General features: G+C 27.4%; 1 protein-coding gene across 1 annotated transcript in view; it reads right to left on the bottom strand.

Annotated features, from left to right (window-relative positions):
* Positions 1-8856: 8856 nt before the first annotated feature.
* Positions 8857-17555, bottom strand: part of LOC107451503 (neuroligin-4, X-linked) — a 124701-nt gene continuing 116002 nt past the window's right edge. Inside the window, exons 8-9 of the mRNA XM_016067624.5 lie at positions 11958-12301; positions 8857-9224 (exon numbers count right to left, since the gene is read on the bottom strand). Of these exons, the coding sequence (XP_015923110.1) occupies positions 9200-9224; positions 11958-12301 (369 nt within the window). The 3' untranslated portion in view covers positions 8857-9199. The remainder of the gene's footprint in view (positions 9225-11957; positions 12302-17555) is intronic.

Raw genomic sequence — 17555 nt, 5'->3', positions numbered from 1 at the left:
AGAATGATTGAACATTTGAGTTGTCCATAATTTGCTTTAACTGCCGAAGAGCTTCGTGGCAAGCTTTTCTCTGTGCTGATGGGAGACTGTACATTTTCTTTTCGCAACCATGTTGGTTGTTTATGTTGATTTCCAGAGTGTCGAACAGTTTTTCAACATAGGATAATTCATATTCAGATGGTGCTGATGATTTTGTCTCTGTTGTTTCCTGCTGGGCTGTTTCTTGCGGAGTTTCTGTTGGGTCTTCTTCGTTCTCTCTGTTTGGCAGGATTGCGTTGCGTACATCTTATTGCTCTCAAAGGTGTGGTTGTTTCCATTTGTTCTCTATTTGACGTAATTATACTATTGCTTAGTCTTGTTATTTTTGTTGATGGTTTGTCTCTGGTCGATGAGAAGATTCTTTCATTTCTGATTCGAGACCTAGTGGCAACGTTGGGTGAACCCCAACCTAATTCTGAAGATATATGTCGTTCCATTCTTCTTTTTTTTTTAAATTGTTAGGTGTTTATCCGTTATTTTTTAGAAACCGTTATATAAAAAAAGAATAAATAAAAATAATTTTTAAAAAAAAAATAAAAGGGGAGCTATGTATTATTTAAAGTAATTAGATTTTTATGTGGTGATGGCGAGCCCCACCCAGCCCCCGAAGAGTTCCCATTATGAACGTATGAAAAGTGATTAATGTAATTTAAGTGAGGATCCGATGCTCTATTGATTTGCTAATTTGCCAGTGTCACCGTCCAAAAATAAATATCTAGATTAAAGTAACATGGAAATAAGGAAGATAGCATGATTGGGTCCGATGGTCGGAGCAGTATGAGAAATAGAATTATGAAAAAATTGTGCTTAACTCTCTTCAGAGCAAACGGTTAATTTTAAAAATTTCCGAAAAATAGCAAACAAGGCGAAATTGAGGGTTCCGAAATCGGAGCGAGTCTGAAGATATGTTAGATATCATTATTGATTTCATTGACGGCGACACTGGCAAATTTTACTAGATTCAACTACGTTAATTATTAGATTAACTAATGATGTACTAAGTTTGGAAGCAGTTATCCTAACCTATGATGAATAAAATTATTTGAAAAATGAATTGGGCTTAGTAGGTAAGAAGATAAAGTTATAAATTAGTGGGAGCAAAGATACTTAAAGATATTGACTCCAACATATGTGAAAACAGAAGAAGATAAAGCTAAGTTGTGTTTGGTTAAACAAACATTAAAAAAATTATGCAATTCTATAATGATAATAATTACATGCTTATGATGATAATAATAAATTAGTCTGCGATTTTGCATTGATAATACATTTTGTTAGGTCAGGGAATGGTAAGAATGAAAAATATAATCTTAGAATTATTTTAATTAATTTAATTAAGGCGATCGCTATGTTAAAGCTTATGCACAGTCAAATATTAAATTAAAATGACAATACATATTTACTGGAGATAATTCATTTGGCCAGGGATAGTCATTGGCGAAACTGAATGATGTTAGGGGTTATTTTAAAAGAAGAAAATATATAGAAATATGTATAGCCCTAAGCTATGTATTACTATTCGAAAAGGCATTGTACAAGCATATGTGGGATGAAGATGAATACAATTAAAATGTAAACAGTAATAATTTAATAAGGAACATATGAAATCGAAATAAATAAAGTTACAACCTCAACATATTTGTAGAATGTGGAAATGGCATTGCACTAAATTATGTGGTATTAAAATTAAAAGATGACATAATTAAATATTGATTTTAATATTAAACAAATAAGATGTCAATAGAATGAAAACTTAAGGTCCTATCCTATTTAAATGAACTTGAAAAGACATTGATGGAACATGTGGAACAGAAAATAAGTATTTAATGAAAGTACAAAAATTTATTTTGAAATTGATACAAGACAACAGTTATTTAAGATTACAAATGAAAAACATTTAAAAAGATTTAATAGAAATATTTAATAAATTATTGGATCAAGCAGGTTATGAAATTGAATTGACAAATTTAACTGAATATTACATCATATGAAATGTTTTGATATTGCTATGGAGAATAGAACGCCAATTATAATGGAAAAGTGATGTATGTTTGAAAATTAATAAAAACCACAGGATGAATAAGAGATAAGTCGTTAAATCATAAACAATTAAAAGAAGTACATAATAAAAAATTAAATAAAAATATTAACATTAAGAGGTTAATTAAAGCGGTCAAAGTCAACGTTTACAAAATGGCGAACTTTAACATAGCGAAAACCTATTCCGAGATCATGTTATTGTTTAGAAAGATACCTATAAAAACTTTATACCAGACCGCCAAAATTTAATAACATTATAAATTTAGTGAATAATCGCATGGCCCATTGCAAAGAAATGTTTAAAATTAAAAATAAATTGGAAAAGGTACTTTTAGAAGAAGCCAAAGTTATCGATAAAATGCGCCTGCATTTAATGGTGTTAGAAAAATGGCGGTATGGTACTCTAAGCCTAAATCAATGGAACATCAGATTTTAAACGTTCATTAATGGAAAATAAACCTCTCCAGAGGCCGAAAAAGACTCACCAGAGATGCCTTGGGGGATTACATATTAGTTTTCATAAACTTTAAAGAAGAAATATCAGTATTTTATGGTTTTTATGAATTTATTCAGGAGCTACTGTAGAGAAGTTGTCACTAAAGTGGGAGCCGGACTGTTATAAATAATACCGAAAGGGCCGGGATGGCCTGGTTAGAAGGGCGTTGGGCTCCTATTCAAAAGAACGGGAGTTCGAATCCAGCCGGCTGAAGAATTCTCTGAATTATTTGGCGACTGGTGAAAGCTAAATCTGTCGGGAACACAACATCTCCAAGTTTCCATAAACAGTTTCCAAGTTTCCACAGGGTCAAGAGCTCCCTGGTCTTGTGAATTGGGTAAAAATTACATGGCTAGAGAGTTGAACATTGATAGACGAAACTCAAACTTGGGTCAGCTCTTTAATGACGATTATAAAATAATGACGAAAATGACTTTAGTTTATTAATAAAAATAATGTGATAAAGTGAAACGAGTATATAAATGTATCAGGATTTTTACTATTGGACAGAAGACAAGATTTACCTTTTAAGAGACTTGTCTGTTGTGTTGCTGTTATTTTGGTACTAAATTGAACTAGTATAAAATCCATTTAAAGTAATCTTTCTTGTTTTTTTTTTACCTTTTTAAACCATTTGTTTTAATGTAATATTTAAACTATGATGGTTTTTCATGTACAATGATAAAAAACATACCAAAGATAACTGATTTTTAATGATTTTTCTTCACATAAAGAAATTTAAAACATTATTCGATTAAATTTTTTAAAAAAAATTAGAAGAAAGTAGGAAAAATTAAAATAATAATATATGAATTATTAAAGGAAGAATAAAATATTAATAAAAGGTACCCAAATAAAGGAATTAATGAGCTGAAAATTTAAAGAAAATATATAAAGAATCGGAATAATTTCAGAATACTTCATCTATTACATTTAAGGAAAAAAAATAAGTAATATCAGAAGTGCATTTTCAGTGAAAAACATGTTTAGCCAAATTACAATATTTTTTTAAAAATAGAGCAGTCATTTTATCTTATAAATTTCTTTAATCGTCAAAATTTTGTATTGCCTAATGCGTAAAGAATCTTGCAATGTATTAGACTATAAATCTGACAAACTATTAAATTAAGACAATAATTAAATTATTAAAAAATACATTTATGAACTTAAATAACATTAAAAATATATTATAACCAGAAAACTTCGATCTAAAGAAATTAAGACTTTTTTCTAGCTAAATCAGATGTTGCAAATGCTATGCAACAGAACTAAAATTTTCGAATTAGAAAGAATTTTTATGTATAAAAAATACTTTTTTTACTTGTATTTATTTATTATCATTATTATTTTCTTTTAAACTAGTTATTAACTTTAGTTAAAGGTTGTAGTAATTGCTCAACTCACAGCTAAAGGTTGTAATAACTAAGTAAATAAAAAAAATTGATTTGGCAAAGAACCAGCATATTTTTTTTATTAATTTATTAAAAGGAGCATTGCATGCAATTGAATTAATATTCCAACGCATATCTATGAAACAAATATTATGTTAAATAGAGTTATATTAAATAAATCGCGAGAGAAGTTTTACATCGCACTGTATATATATAATATCCTGTATATCAAAAATATCAAACTTTTAAGAGTGTGAAAATTAATTCTGTAACTTTTGCTCTCGATATCGTCAATGATTTGATATCAAAAGTAACAAAAACAAATGAATAAAAATATAAGGAAGAAACCGATCAAAAGTTGAAGGATATCAACCTTAGCATTCATACTGCGGTTTTTAGAAATATATAAAACTCAAGTTGTAAGGTAACAGTTTAAATACATCGTTAGGGTTATTGTTGTTAACAAGTAAAATTACTTTTCACTTATTTATTTATGTAATTTCAAAATTCTGCGTTCCTAGACCTAAATATCTTTGTTTTTTTCATTAAAAAACACGATTTCAAGGGAAAAATGATAACTAAGAGGACGTCTCAGAGTTTGCTGGGCGGGCAAACAGCAGAGGTTGTAAGCTGCATAAGAATTGAAATTTCGAGCTTTTTTATACATTTGCCAGTCAGAAAACAATGTAATACACAAGAGTTATGAATTATTGGCTCAATGATCATTTTGAACTATTTCTAAAACACGCCATTTTTAAATGTTACCGATTATTTTTCAAAATTAAAAAGAATGTGATTAAATTATTTCAAAAGATTTTTTTTTGTAAATTAAAAACTAAACAATATTGCAATACACAGCTCATTGACTCTTTCAAATACGAGTTTTTGAAACATTTTAAAATGTTTCCGATTGCATTTTAAAATTTGCAACGAAGGTAATGAAATAATTGCAAATCGCATTTCTGTTATAAATTAAAAACTAAAAAACGCTGTATAGTTTTACCGAATTTCATAGATGTTTTTATTTTTTTGTTTTTAAATTTAATCTTCCCACTAAAGGTATTTTATTGCTTTTTTCAACAAATACGACTGTAAAATCCAATTCCTCAACTAATCTTAAATGATTCAATGGTTCAATTCACTCCGAAAAGTTTGACATTGTACTTATACAAACAATAACTGCAAACTACAAATATTAAAGATTGGCAAATATGGCAAATTTAAAGAGATTGCGACATTAAACGTTCAGTTAAGGGATATCGACTAAATTATCGTAATCAAATCTATTCAAAACAGTTTCCGAAATTAAAGGAAACAATTATGTACTACTTAATGTGTATTTTTTTTCTTATTATTCTTATGTCATTTTGCATGTGGTTGTTTTATAAGATAAGATTGTTTCATTACAAGGGTTTTGAAAAATCCTTTCAACGCATTATACATTTTAGTTCATCATGCTTCAAAATGTTCATTTTAGTATTGTATTAAAAATGCAAAGACGAATTTCAGTTCCTTAATACGGTACACAATGCTTCGGTATTTATTTCATAATATATGAGACATTTTAAAACTTCATATTTCTTTCGAGTTATAACTTAAAACTACTTAGTAAAAAATTGAGGATAAAATTACTGTAAAAAGTACCGGCACTCAGGATGTCGGTACTTCTCTTTGCCATAAAATCCATTTTTACTGTAAAATTAATTTTTATTGGAACATGCGACGGAACAAAAAATCTGCTAAGCCGTAATGCTTACAGAAATAATTACCATAAATTAGTGGAAACACTATATAAATAAATGTAACTGTAAAAATTACCTTATAATATTTTACAGTAAAATTGTGTTTTACAGTGAAGTAGATTTTAAGGATGATGCACTAAAAGTTCTGGTACTTTAAACCTTTATTTGATCCGGAATTTTTTACAGTGTCGATTAAACATTTAAAAATTTTTTTTGACTATCTCAAAACAGTTTTCATTCATAAACAACTCAAAGAGAACTTTGTACTTTTAAACTTTGCACAGCTTATAAGATTGAATTATAACTATGAAAATATTTCTTTTGTTTCCTTCATATTATGCCTTTTTACGTATAATCACAGAGCGTATTTTTATTACTGTTACTTAATGAACATAGGTTATAAAAAAACCCATTCATCACTTAATCCTCCAAAGGTCTAGTTTCCATTTTATACTGGAGAAAAGAAGAATCTTCAACAAATAACCTTAGAAGATATTTCTAAAAAAAAGGCATTTTTGTCTTCGTTGTATGGCTTTGCATTAAATGTTGTTCCGGGGCACGAAGGGATTTTAAAAGAGCTTTTTTTAATACCAGTAGTTTTACATCGTACAGGAAACCGCACTGTAATTAGTTTTTTTTACAGAGAAAGTTTCTCACGCGGTAAACAAAAAGGAAATATTTTTCTCTTTCTTCACTCTTTTTTTATTCTTCTTTTCTTCTTTTTGCGTCTATTTTTGTTTTTCGAAACTTCTTTGACCTCACTTATTTGGTTGAACTAAACAGAGTGTTTATCAAGCCGACAAGAGAAAAATGCAATTTTGTAGTCTTCTCTTAACATTCTTCCAAAGAAGATGTAAAAGGAAGCATTGTAGTTACGTTAAAAATAATAAGAAACGTTCTATTTCTTTCCCAAGCTACTTTTTTTTTAACCTTTTAACGCAAATATTCAACTGTAGCTTTAAAAATGAAATATTTAATAACTTTTTTTTCCTCAGAAATTAGTTTTTATAAGATTGCTTAAGAGATAGTGGAGTGAATAAAAATTTAGTTGGCAAATCTTTGCTGTTTATCAATATTTAATTAGACTTTTAAATTGGTGGGATTACGTTGCGTCTGGTTATTTAAAATTTTTTTCTGCAATAAAATTTTACCAAAATGTTAGTTTAATACAAAAAACAGTTATTCCTTAAGCATTTTAATTTTATTAATTGTTTTAAATTATTTCCCTAGAAAGAAACCAGCAACGAAGAGTAAATTATTATTTAAATATTCATACTTTCTTTAAACCTTCTAGAATTTTGAGTTTAAAAATGGTGTTATATTATTTTTTTAATTACTTTCTTTTTTGGTTTAATTATTGAAGATGAATGTTTTGTCAAAAAAGTATTATTTAAAAATTTAGCAAACAGACACATTATTATGTATTATATACATTTTTAATACATTATTTATAAGAAATGTATTTCTACGAATCTTGTTTAAAGTTATTGTGAAAAGTATTCCATCATTTTCATACTGTATTAAAAGAATTTAAGTAAATTAAAAGTTAAAAATAAGTTCGTTATTTTCCTTGAATAATAGTTTATATTCAATTTTACAAGAAAATGGAAAGTTAATAAAAATATCGCATATTGAGACAACTTTTATTTGCAAAATATTTGTTTTTACTTTTTAGTAAACTTATTTATTATGAAAAATTTAATGATGAATAATATTAGTAATGAATAATATTATTATTCCTATTACCTCAAACAGCATTCTTAGTGATCTAATACACAGATTGAATTGTTACCTCGAGATCATGAAACACTGCTTCCTCATTACGAATAATGAGTTTTAAATTAATATTCTGTAGCCATAAGTTTAAAATTAATTAATATTGTAATTTGTTCATTAACCATTTACTTATTAACCGTTAGCAATTATGGTTATAGGGATGATTGTATCAAGTATCTTCGATGTTATATTTAATTGCAAAATTACATGATTTATTATTATTATTAAATTGTTCTGTTAAAAAACAGTTTACATTTCGGCGCTTGAAACTCCGCAAAACATACATTATTTTATATACCTTCGCAAAATACTGAATCTGTATTAAAATGTTTTGTGATTTGGTGGGATACATTTAAACCTGTTTTTCTATATAAGCCATGCAATATCACTGTAATCATTTCAATAACTTTAAGTGATTTATGCTTGAAAATACTGAGCTTTTATTTGAAATATACTGAAATACTTTTTATTAAAGAATTTTATTATGTATAGGTGAGATACTGTTCAGTTAAACATTTTTTCCAGAAGAAACAATGGTAACTTTCCTGTTTTCGCCTTAATTAAAACAAATTATTTTTTTTAAGTATGTCATGTTTACCTACTTGAGTTTTATATATTGCTTAAAAATAACACATTCAGCAGTATATGTTGATTTATTTAGCTAGTTACCATAAATATTTTATATGAACTAAGGGAGAAAATTTAATAACATGAAAAAAATTAAACTGTTCGTCAGTTTATTTGCGGGACTACAAGTTTAATAAAAACGAACCATAAGATTCTTGATTATAGTATACCTGCACAAAATAAATAAATCTGCTTTATCTTTATGTTTTTCAAATTTTTAAATGTTTTATTTAAAAAACAACCTAATTTAAAAGATATAAGCATTTGTTATTTTAGGTTATTTATTAATGTCAAAAATAAATGGGGTTGTCTTTAACCCACTATGTCTAAAGTTGTTCAAGTCATATTTGATTTAGGCTTAAATCTTTAAATAGCAGTAATGAGAACATGTTTATCTTAAGGACTCGTCTACACTGTAAGAAATTCCAGATCAAAGTACCAGCAAGACACGGCAAAAGTACCAGCACACGGGGTGATAAATTTTACATTAATATTTACTGTAAAATCACTGAATCATTATAATGAAATGAATGTTATTACCGAAACTACGGTGTGAAATGTTACGGAATGTTATGGTAAAATGGATTTTGCACACCCTGTGCATAGAATGCTAATTCTTTATACCCTTATTTGATCTAGAATTGTATACAGTGTAGTAGGATGAATGGGATACTTTTCCCCATGGATTAAGTTCTACAATTATGTTTAAACTTACGTGATAGTAGTAGAAAAGTTAATAGATACATTTTTTTACTGAAAATAACAACTTTATTTACATTCCGTCATCACAGTAAAAGACACCAAAATTCACAGAAAAAATTTTGTTTCCATTTTTTAGTTAAATGTTTCCAACCATGGGCGGAAGAAAGTGCAACTAGTTTCCATCCAGAGAAGAAAAAATGAAGTTTGCCTGACCTCAAAATGTATAGAGTTCAGGCATCATAAAATATTTTAGAATGTCGAGCACATAGCATAATTTCACGGGAAAATCCAATGTACTTTTTAGCACAAACCATTATGTGCTTTTTTTGATCGCTTATGTCAAGAAGTGGAAAGAAACTCTTTGAATTAGGTTAGTGCTTCTTGTCCTAGCTGTGACTATCTATTCCAAACCTAAAAAAGATAACATTTTATTTTTACAATAATTAACATAAAGATAAAATATTAACTAAACAAAGATTATTAAACACTAATTAAAATAAGACAAACAATAACGCTTAAATTTATAGTGTTGTTAACAGTGTTGTTAACAGTTAAAACAGTGCTTTCAACTATTGCATCAGGGAGAAAAATATAGAGCTTACTGTTATTATATGAATGAGGAGAAATACTTTTTTTGAACAACCGTTTAAGCATTCCTCATCTCGAGGAAATGTTTCAAAAACATACATGATAATTTCTTTACCGGTACATGATAGTTTCATTAACACAGTTTTTTGAAGTGCATTATAAAATACTTCAGTTAAAATTACGGTATAAATTCAGGTTTCCAGGGGCATCATTCTTAAAATACATTCTTAGCGTAAAATATTATACCGTAAGGTTTAGGGTAATATTTATTTAATTAAAAGGATTCGAGACTTTACGGTAATTATTACGTTAAAAGTGACGGTATATCAGATTTTTTGTTTCGAACATATTCCAGTAAAATTGATATTTTTTTAGTAAAAATTGATAATTTATAAATTGATTATTTAAAAATTGATAAAATAACCGGCACCTTGAGTGCCGGTACTTTTAACAATAATTTGATCTGGAATTTTCTGCAGTAAATGTAAATATATTTTTTTAAAATTTTTTTGGAAGTTCAATTTTAGAAGTCATATTTTATAAGTGACATTAAAAAAGGTTTTATTTTTTAAAGGAAACGCATTAGTTCTATGTTAATGAAATTAAGTCAGATGAAAACTGAATGAATTATTACGCTTTAATTAGGAAAAATATTGCATAAAGAAATAGCACATTGAAGTATATATATATATATAAATGTTATTATTCACATAATTTTAATCATGATTTAATCAAATCTGATATTTGTTTAAATATGCACAAAATATATTGCTTTTATTAATATCATTAACTCATTTTGATATTGAAGATCTTAAAAAGAACCTACTTCATAATGATAGAAAGAAATCATGTTATACAAAATGAAATTCCTGGTCAAATATTTAAGGAGTTAAATTTAGTTCATTTCCTTTAAAGCAAACATACTTGATAGTTAACATTTATGAATAATTGTACTGAGAAGAAATATGGTCAAAACAAACAGAATACGGTAAAATTTACCGTGTTTCTGCCATATTGGAACACCAAGAAGCTCGTTAATTTTTAACGAAGTGGTTTGTTAAGGATTTTGGAAAAATATACTGTATAATATGGATATGATAAAATTTGATAAATGAGGTGAAAATTGATAATTTTGACGCGTTACCTTAAAATAGGGCATAAAAACATTTAATTGGTTAAATTTGCTTTTCAGTGTTGTATTTTTTTACTAAATATGTTGTAATAAAAACTATAATTTTGAAAACCAGAATTTCTTGTATCCGATACTATATGTACGGAAAAAATACCGAATGAAGGATTTAAATACCAAATATTTTATTTTTAATAATCAGAATGATGATTTTTTTAACAAAAATATGATCGATATATAGTAAATTTTTGATTTTTTTTTCTCATTCTACAATTAATATGAAATCATTTTTATTTGCAATTACTTATAACCATCCACTGTAAAAAAGGAATATTCAAAACTTAGTAAAAATGCTTCTAAACAAATAATATTCAAATTTGATAACCACATGCATTAAAAATTAAAATACCAAGTACACATTTTTGTGAAAAACACACGTGGAGGGTGAAGTGTGTGAGAGATAATTTCGTTGACTGAAACAAGATTCGAACCAAGGGCTTCCTGTTTCGCGGAAAGATGCTCTAACTACCATAGTTGTTCACCCCACCAGGGAGAGTAGGAAAGCCTTCTACAGTGACGGCCACATTAACATATCATGACCTACTAATTTTCAATTTCATTGGTTCAAAGACTGCAACTCTCAAGAGCGTGGTCCTGTGATTGATAATCTCAATTTAATTTTTTGCTCATTTCACTTGAGCAAATAAAATGTACCATCCTGTTGCAAACCAGGACGTCCTTGGGCAAAATTCTATCGGCAGCGTACGAACATCTCCTTCATTCTCCTCACACATTCTCCTTCCACATGAAAATGAGTAAATGCTGTTTTAATTTTGAATATAAGGGGATTTCACATTTGACTATTATTTGTTTCTGAGCTTTTTCACACATTATTGCTCAATTTTGAGAAACTATTATTTATTATGTATAAATCTATCATGTATGTAGATCGTTCATATTAGCGTTTGCACATGCATCTTTAATTTTAAGTTAATAATTGTTAATTTTAAGTTGTAATTATTTAAAACAAAGTAGGATTTTAATTTAATTAAAATTAATTAATGAGGAACGGAACTGTAACAGAAGTTGATTTTTAGTTTAATACATCAATCTACATATAAATAAATTTTGTGCAACTTTTGAAAACTATTTTTATTAGAGTTTCAATCTTATCAAAGAAGAAAAGGAACAATGAAAGTTTATATTTTATTACCAACAAATATATTCAAAGTTCACTTTATAATTTATTAAATATTGAAAAAAAATCAAATGCAGTTGAAAATCTGAAAGATAAACAAATGAATCCACACTGCGTGTATGACTTCTTTTCGGAAGCTATTGTTTTCTTATTTAGAAACCACGTAAAAGAAAAGGCTTATGTTTTCAAGAAACAATCAGAAGAGATCAATGTAAGTGACTTTACTTACACAGTCATTTCTTGAGCCGGATGTTCCCAAGCTTGCAAACAATCGACTTTGGCTGTGATTGCGTGCGGCTTGGAGGAGGAGAGGAGGGGTTCCCGGATTCCGATCTCCCTTTCTCCCTGACCCATCCGGGAACCCAAGTGGAACTGACTTTCCTCTTGACCCTTCCCTCCCGGATTCTGGAATGGGAGCTTAGCTTTGCTCGGTTGTACCAAATCCAGTGTCTGGCTGCCGTCAAACTCGGCGGGTGGGCAATATTGGTTGAGCATCATTGAGGATGACATGTCCTTCACAAGAAAAGGCTTTTCACCAGATGGACGACCATCCTCTTCCTCACTCCTTCTTTCCTGTTGGAACAAAGGAGATAAATGCTCTCGAGCATCAATGATACTTCTTATTGTTATTTCTTATTTGAGAAAAACAGCATTATGACTAAAAACAGTATGTCGAAAAGATCAAAATTATTTCTGATTTTCACCTAAGTAGTTGTAAATTAATTATGATATTAATTAAAAGAAAAAAAATCATAGAAACAATACCTTTTAAATTCCAAACAATTTTGCATTTAATTCGTGTTTTTTTGGTATCATAATGTTTATTTTATATTTTATTTATTAGATTAGATTTTATTTTCATTCATTATTCATTTTAGATTTTAAATAGAAGTAATTTAGAATTAATTTTAAATTTTTCAGAGTAGCAAGCTAGTAATTAGATAATAGCAAGTATATTTTATTTTCATTTATTATTCATTTTAGATTTTAAATAGAACTAATTTAGAACTAATTTTTAATTTTTCAGAGAAGCAAGCTAGTAATTCACTAGTCTTATAAAATATTTCTCGAATAGTATGGAAACACCTTTCTTTAAGATGTATCGCGTGAACCGGTTGTCTGAGGAATTTCTAAAAGTCACATTTAGGTCCACCATGTCATGAAACGCTAAACTTGATACACTAAATTTTGTAAACATCGACTAAAAAATTCTGATTTTTATAAGTTACATACATACTTAAGAACATTCTTCTTTACCCATGCAGGACTTAAAAAATTTAATAGTAATAAAAATATCACATAATTTTTAAATAGTCTCTGACTTTTTTTTACATCAATCAGCTCATTATTTGTCACCTTTCACTTAATTATGCATTAAAATGTGATTGAGGGAACTTAATATAAATAAAAATATTGTTTGACTATATTACTATATTTTTGATTTTTAATTTTTTTTTAAATAAAAAAATATATACGTCCTGTTTTTATTTTCTTCAAAATATGTTTGAGGATTGTTTCATACACATTTATATATTAGTGGAAATTTTACTGTGGATTATTTTCTACCTAGATTTTCTACCTTTCTAACACTGATGATTGATTTGCTCTGTTAATTGTTTCTCTGCTCAAAATAAAAATTTCCTTAAAAAATGAAAGAAAAAAACTTTTATGAAGTGATTTTGTTACATTTAAAAAAAAGTGAAAAAAAAAAGTTTTTTGTTTTAAAATGTTTTTAAGACATATGATTTTAAAGTTTTTGCTTAGTTCATTTTTCACCTTCTCTGTTTGAATAAGTGTATTTTTCTCCCAAATTCTTATTATTAAATCGATAATGAATTCGTTTGTTTAATTTTTTTTATTTAGAGTATATTTTATTTAGCTTTGTTTAATTTTGAAATTCCTGTTTTTAAAATTAAATTTTGACTTTAAAAGGGTTCTTTTACTTATATGTATATTAGAAATTGTTCATGTATCAGGAAATTCCTTCCCGAGCAACATATTTATATGCTTAAAAACATTTTTTTACAAACGCGTTGACACTGCAATAAATTTGGTTTTACATATTTATAAACTTAAAACAGTTTATTTTGAATTTTTTGTTCTTTTTTTTTTGCAATATCATTATGAATATAATCTTAAAAAATTAGTGTTAGAACTGTTCTTAGAGAGTTTAATTTAAATCTAGAATCAAATTTACTTAAATGTGTACATTAATGATATTAATTTATTTATGTACATGCAACAGATATACATATAAAGCATTTCACTAAGTATTAATTTGCTCAGAGTAATAAATAAATTTTTAAAAGAAAGAAAATATTTCCACAATAGAAATTCAAAGACATTTACTTTCTTATGTAAACTTATACGTGATAAGTTGTTAACGTATAATTTAGTTGTAAATAAACTTAATTATAACTTAGTTGAAACTTAGTTGTAAGTATAAGCAAATTGATAACTTTTAACTTAGTTGTTCAATTACAAGTTAAGATTATAACTTATAAGTTGAGTTTCTGCAACTAGTTTTAATCAGTTAAGAATTGACAATAAATTAAGTTAAAAATCTCCATGGGAATTAATATTGTGTTCTCAACTATTTATTTCCTCTGGCTTTTGTGAATTCTTGGCAAATATATATGTTAAAAGGAATTTCCCGTAATTCAGACAGTCAGGGTATTTATTTGATTGTAAAGTTTAGTACAAATACTAATAAATCACGTTATGTTTCTTCCAACGACTAACTTCCATCTAGTAAATCAAACCTGAGAGCAAAATCTATCAATATCAACTAATCTCCTATCGGGACAGGCAAAAACTTAGCACCGATAAGGGATTTGGAATGTTTCATTTCGACCAGCAAAGGCGCAATGTTCCTAACCCCATGACAGTCTAAAAGAAGCCGACTTTCAACCAAATGCTATTTATCTTTGCTTGTTATGAGGCAAAGAAAGAAATTTCGCTTCGTCCCACTACACTTGGTTTGTTACCCCCAACTACTTCTGGAACGGAAAAGAGGGTGGAACGGAAAGGATGTTAGAAGTGGGATCTGGCGCAATTTATCACTTTCCGCTTCTTCTCTTCCAGAGTAAGATGCACACTCAGCCCAAGCGATAAGAAGGACGTGGAAGACAAGATTATTTCTTGGCAGATACTAATTGTCCCAAGAAAGGACCACAGTTAGTGGCGACCGTTGCATAGAACTATTTCACTTTTACAAGAAGTAACATTGTAAGTAGATAGAAATCTTTGTGGCGAAAAATGTAAGTTTTATCTGATGGAATTCGCAATGAACGATTTAATTGGGTTGTAATCAGATTGGGTTGTAAAGTAGTTAGAATGCAGACATAATTAATAAATATTCAAATGAGATTGAGTGTAGTTTATGGTGTTTGGATTTTTCGAAACGATACCACCCGATAAAGTTTAATAAATGCTGATTTTAATATTAAAATTTAGACCTTAAAAGAAAGCGAATGATCAAGATTTGAAATCAAGTACTAGGAGCAAAGTAATAATAAATCCCATTTTTGCAATTGTTCAGAATAGCGATTTGAGAGAAAAATCCGTGCAATTTCATACAAGCAATGAAATGTCCCTCTGTTTACACTGCTATATAGAAAAAATTCGGGAACCTTTTAAGGTGTCTAGTTTGAATTAATACTGAGGAATAGTTTAATGCAAATATGTCCTAAATTAAGATGGTTTAAAGTTTTACTTATCTATATTGTACCAAGATATACAAAGGTACCTCATATTGGGAGATTCTTTGAACAGACATTTTATAAATTTAAAAGCCTTATGATATTTTTAAAAATTTGCTGAGGAAAATTTAATTATGGGTTCATATGTTAAAGAATGTATTCATATATTCAATGCATTATTTAATTTGCATTTAAAGTATTATAAATACGCAAAATTCAATACCCAAAAAGAGAGAGAGAAAAGGATCTTGGTTCTAAGAATGTTAATTTGCATAGATGTCATAGAATGTTAATTTGCATATATCAGTTAGTTTTCAAACATTCGTATAGAAACTTCGCTACTTGTTCTTTAAAATTCATTGAGAACGCTGGTCAGCTTAGATACATGTATAGTAACTAAAATATGTCAAGGAAAATATGCAGAAAATTATTAAAGAAATTATGTTTTAAATTTATTGATTTTAGTAATTAAACTACATTTCCATTTTTTTTTTCAATTCAAACATTGTATGCCATGAGTATAAAAGTAAAGATGACAGTACAGTTCAAGTAAGTTGACAGTACAGTTCAATAAAAACAACTGCTATCTTTGTAATAAAAATAAAAATCGATCTTCACATATATACTATAACATTTATACAATTTAAAGTTCGAAAAAGAACTAAATTTTTAAATCAGTTTTATTAATATTTATCAATGAATCTTAAAAGATTTTTAGCTTCGAAAATTGGATTTTATAATATAGTAATGTTTTAACAGTGAAAAATATTTTATAATTATTAAGTGTTCTTTACTATAGTAGTTTTTCTATTTTATAATTTCAACGAACTAAAGAAATAAAATATTCTGAATCCTTATTATTTATGGATTGCTATGCTATAAAATTATGTTTCCCGTCTGATAATGCAGGATAAATAATCATTAGTTGAGTTTCATAATATTTATGTGGAATACTTGAGCTTAAGAACAAAAAAAAAAATCTTTTTAGTATTTTATTGTATTTCTAAACTTTATGGCATGGATCCAACTTTTGAAGAATAATGCCAAGTGAAAGAAGTTAAAATCCATATTTTTAAAGAAGAGTGATAAAATTATGTTATTTGCATAACTATTATCAACAAACTAACATTATTATTGTTCTCTTGATGTTTTTCGGAATTTCTTTTAATGATAAAATTTATAAGGAAGTGTTAACTTTTTTGTGATAATTTTTGCGTAAAAATTGACAATCTGTGAAAAATTTAAGCGAAATAGCTTGTATTTCTCTAAGGGAAAGTTAAACAAATTGTTTATTAAAATGGATATTTTAAACTATCATTTCATTGTTAATTTTTTTTTTCATTTTTACAACTATTCGGATTGATAAAATATGACACAAAAGAAATACATGTAATATTTTTCTATTGTAAATCTGCTATTGTACGATGGAACAAGGAAACAAAAGGCACAATTGTTAGAATTCTGTAATTTTGCATATTAATTTGAAATTTTCACAATATTTTTTGCTGAAGCATGTTTATTTGTCCGTTTATTCTAATTGTTTCGAGTTTATTTTAATTATATGGCTAATTATTCTAGATCTTTGTAAATACATTTTCATTTACTAAATTAAAATAATTTACTAAATTAAATTAAATTATTTAAAACAGCGGCTAGTTGAAGAAAGGGCTAGTAGGTATTTGATATTCCAATTGTTGCATATCTTCTTAATAAGTCAGATAAGGTTCAGAAGGTCGGTCTACTTAAAATATTTATTTCCTTAAATATTAAAAAAACAAAGATGTCTTAAAGGATTATAGTTCTTAAAAAATAAATAAAGCTTAATTTTTTATTATTAAAATTTAAATGATTTAAAATAAAATTCGAATTTTGATTCGAAACAACGAGATAGCCTTAACTACATATTTAAAAAGTATCAAAGTGTTTAGATTTTTTTCATTTTGATAAGGCACATAATTTACCCTAAAATACATTGTAACATGAAGAATAAATTGACCATAAGAAAAGAATAAAATGAACATAACATGAATAAAATGAATCCCCAGATTTGCTTCAGTGACCAGTTTTGTTTCTAAGCAAATAAATAAATGATTTCAGAAAACCAAAAAAAAATATATGAAACATAA

Source organism: Parasteatoda tepidariorum, chromosome 2 (assembly GCF_982258835.1).
Source record: "Parasteatoda tepidariorum strain Cologne lab strain chromosome 2, Ptep-v5.0, whole genome shotgun sequence".
In the NCBI taxonomy this organism is placed as follows: domain Eukaryota; kingdom Metazoa; phylum Arthropoda; class Arachnida; order Araneae; family Theridiidae; genus Parasteatoda; species Parasteatoda tepidariorum.
This window is presented reverse-complemented; position numbering and strand designations above follow the sequence as displayed.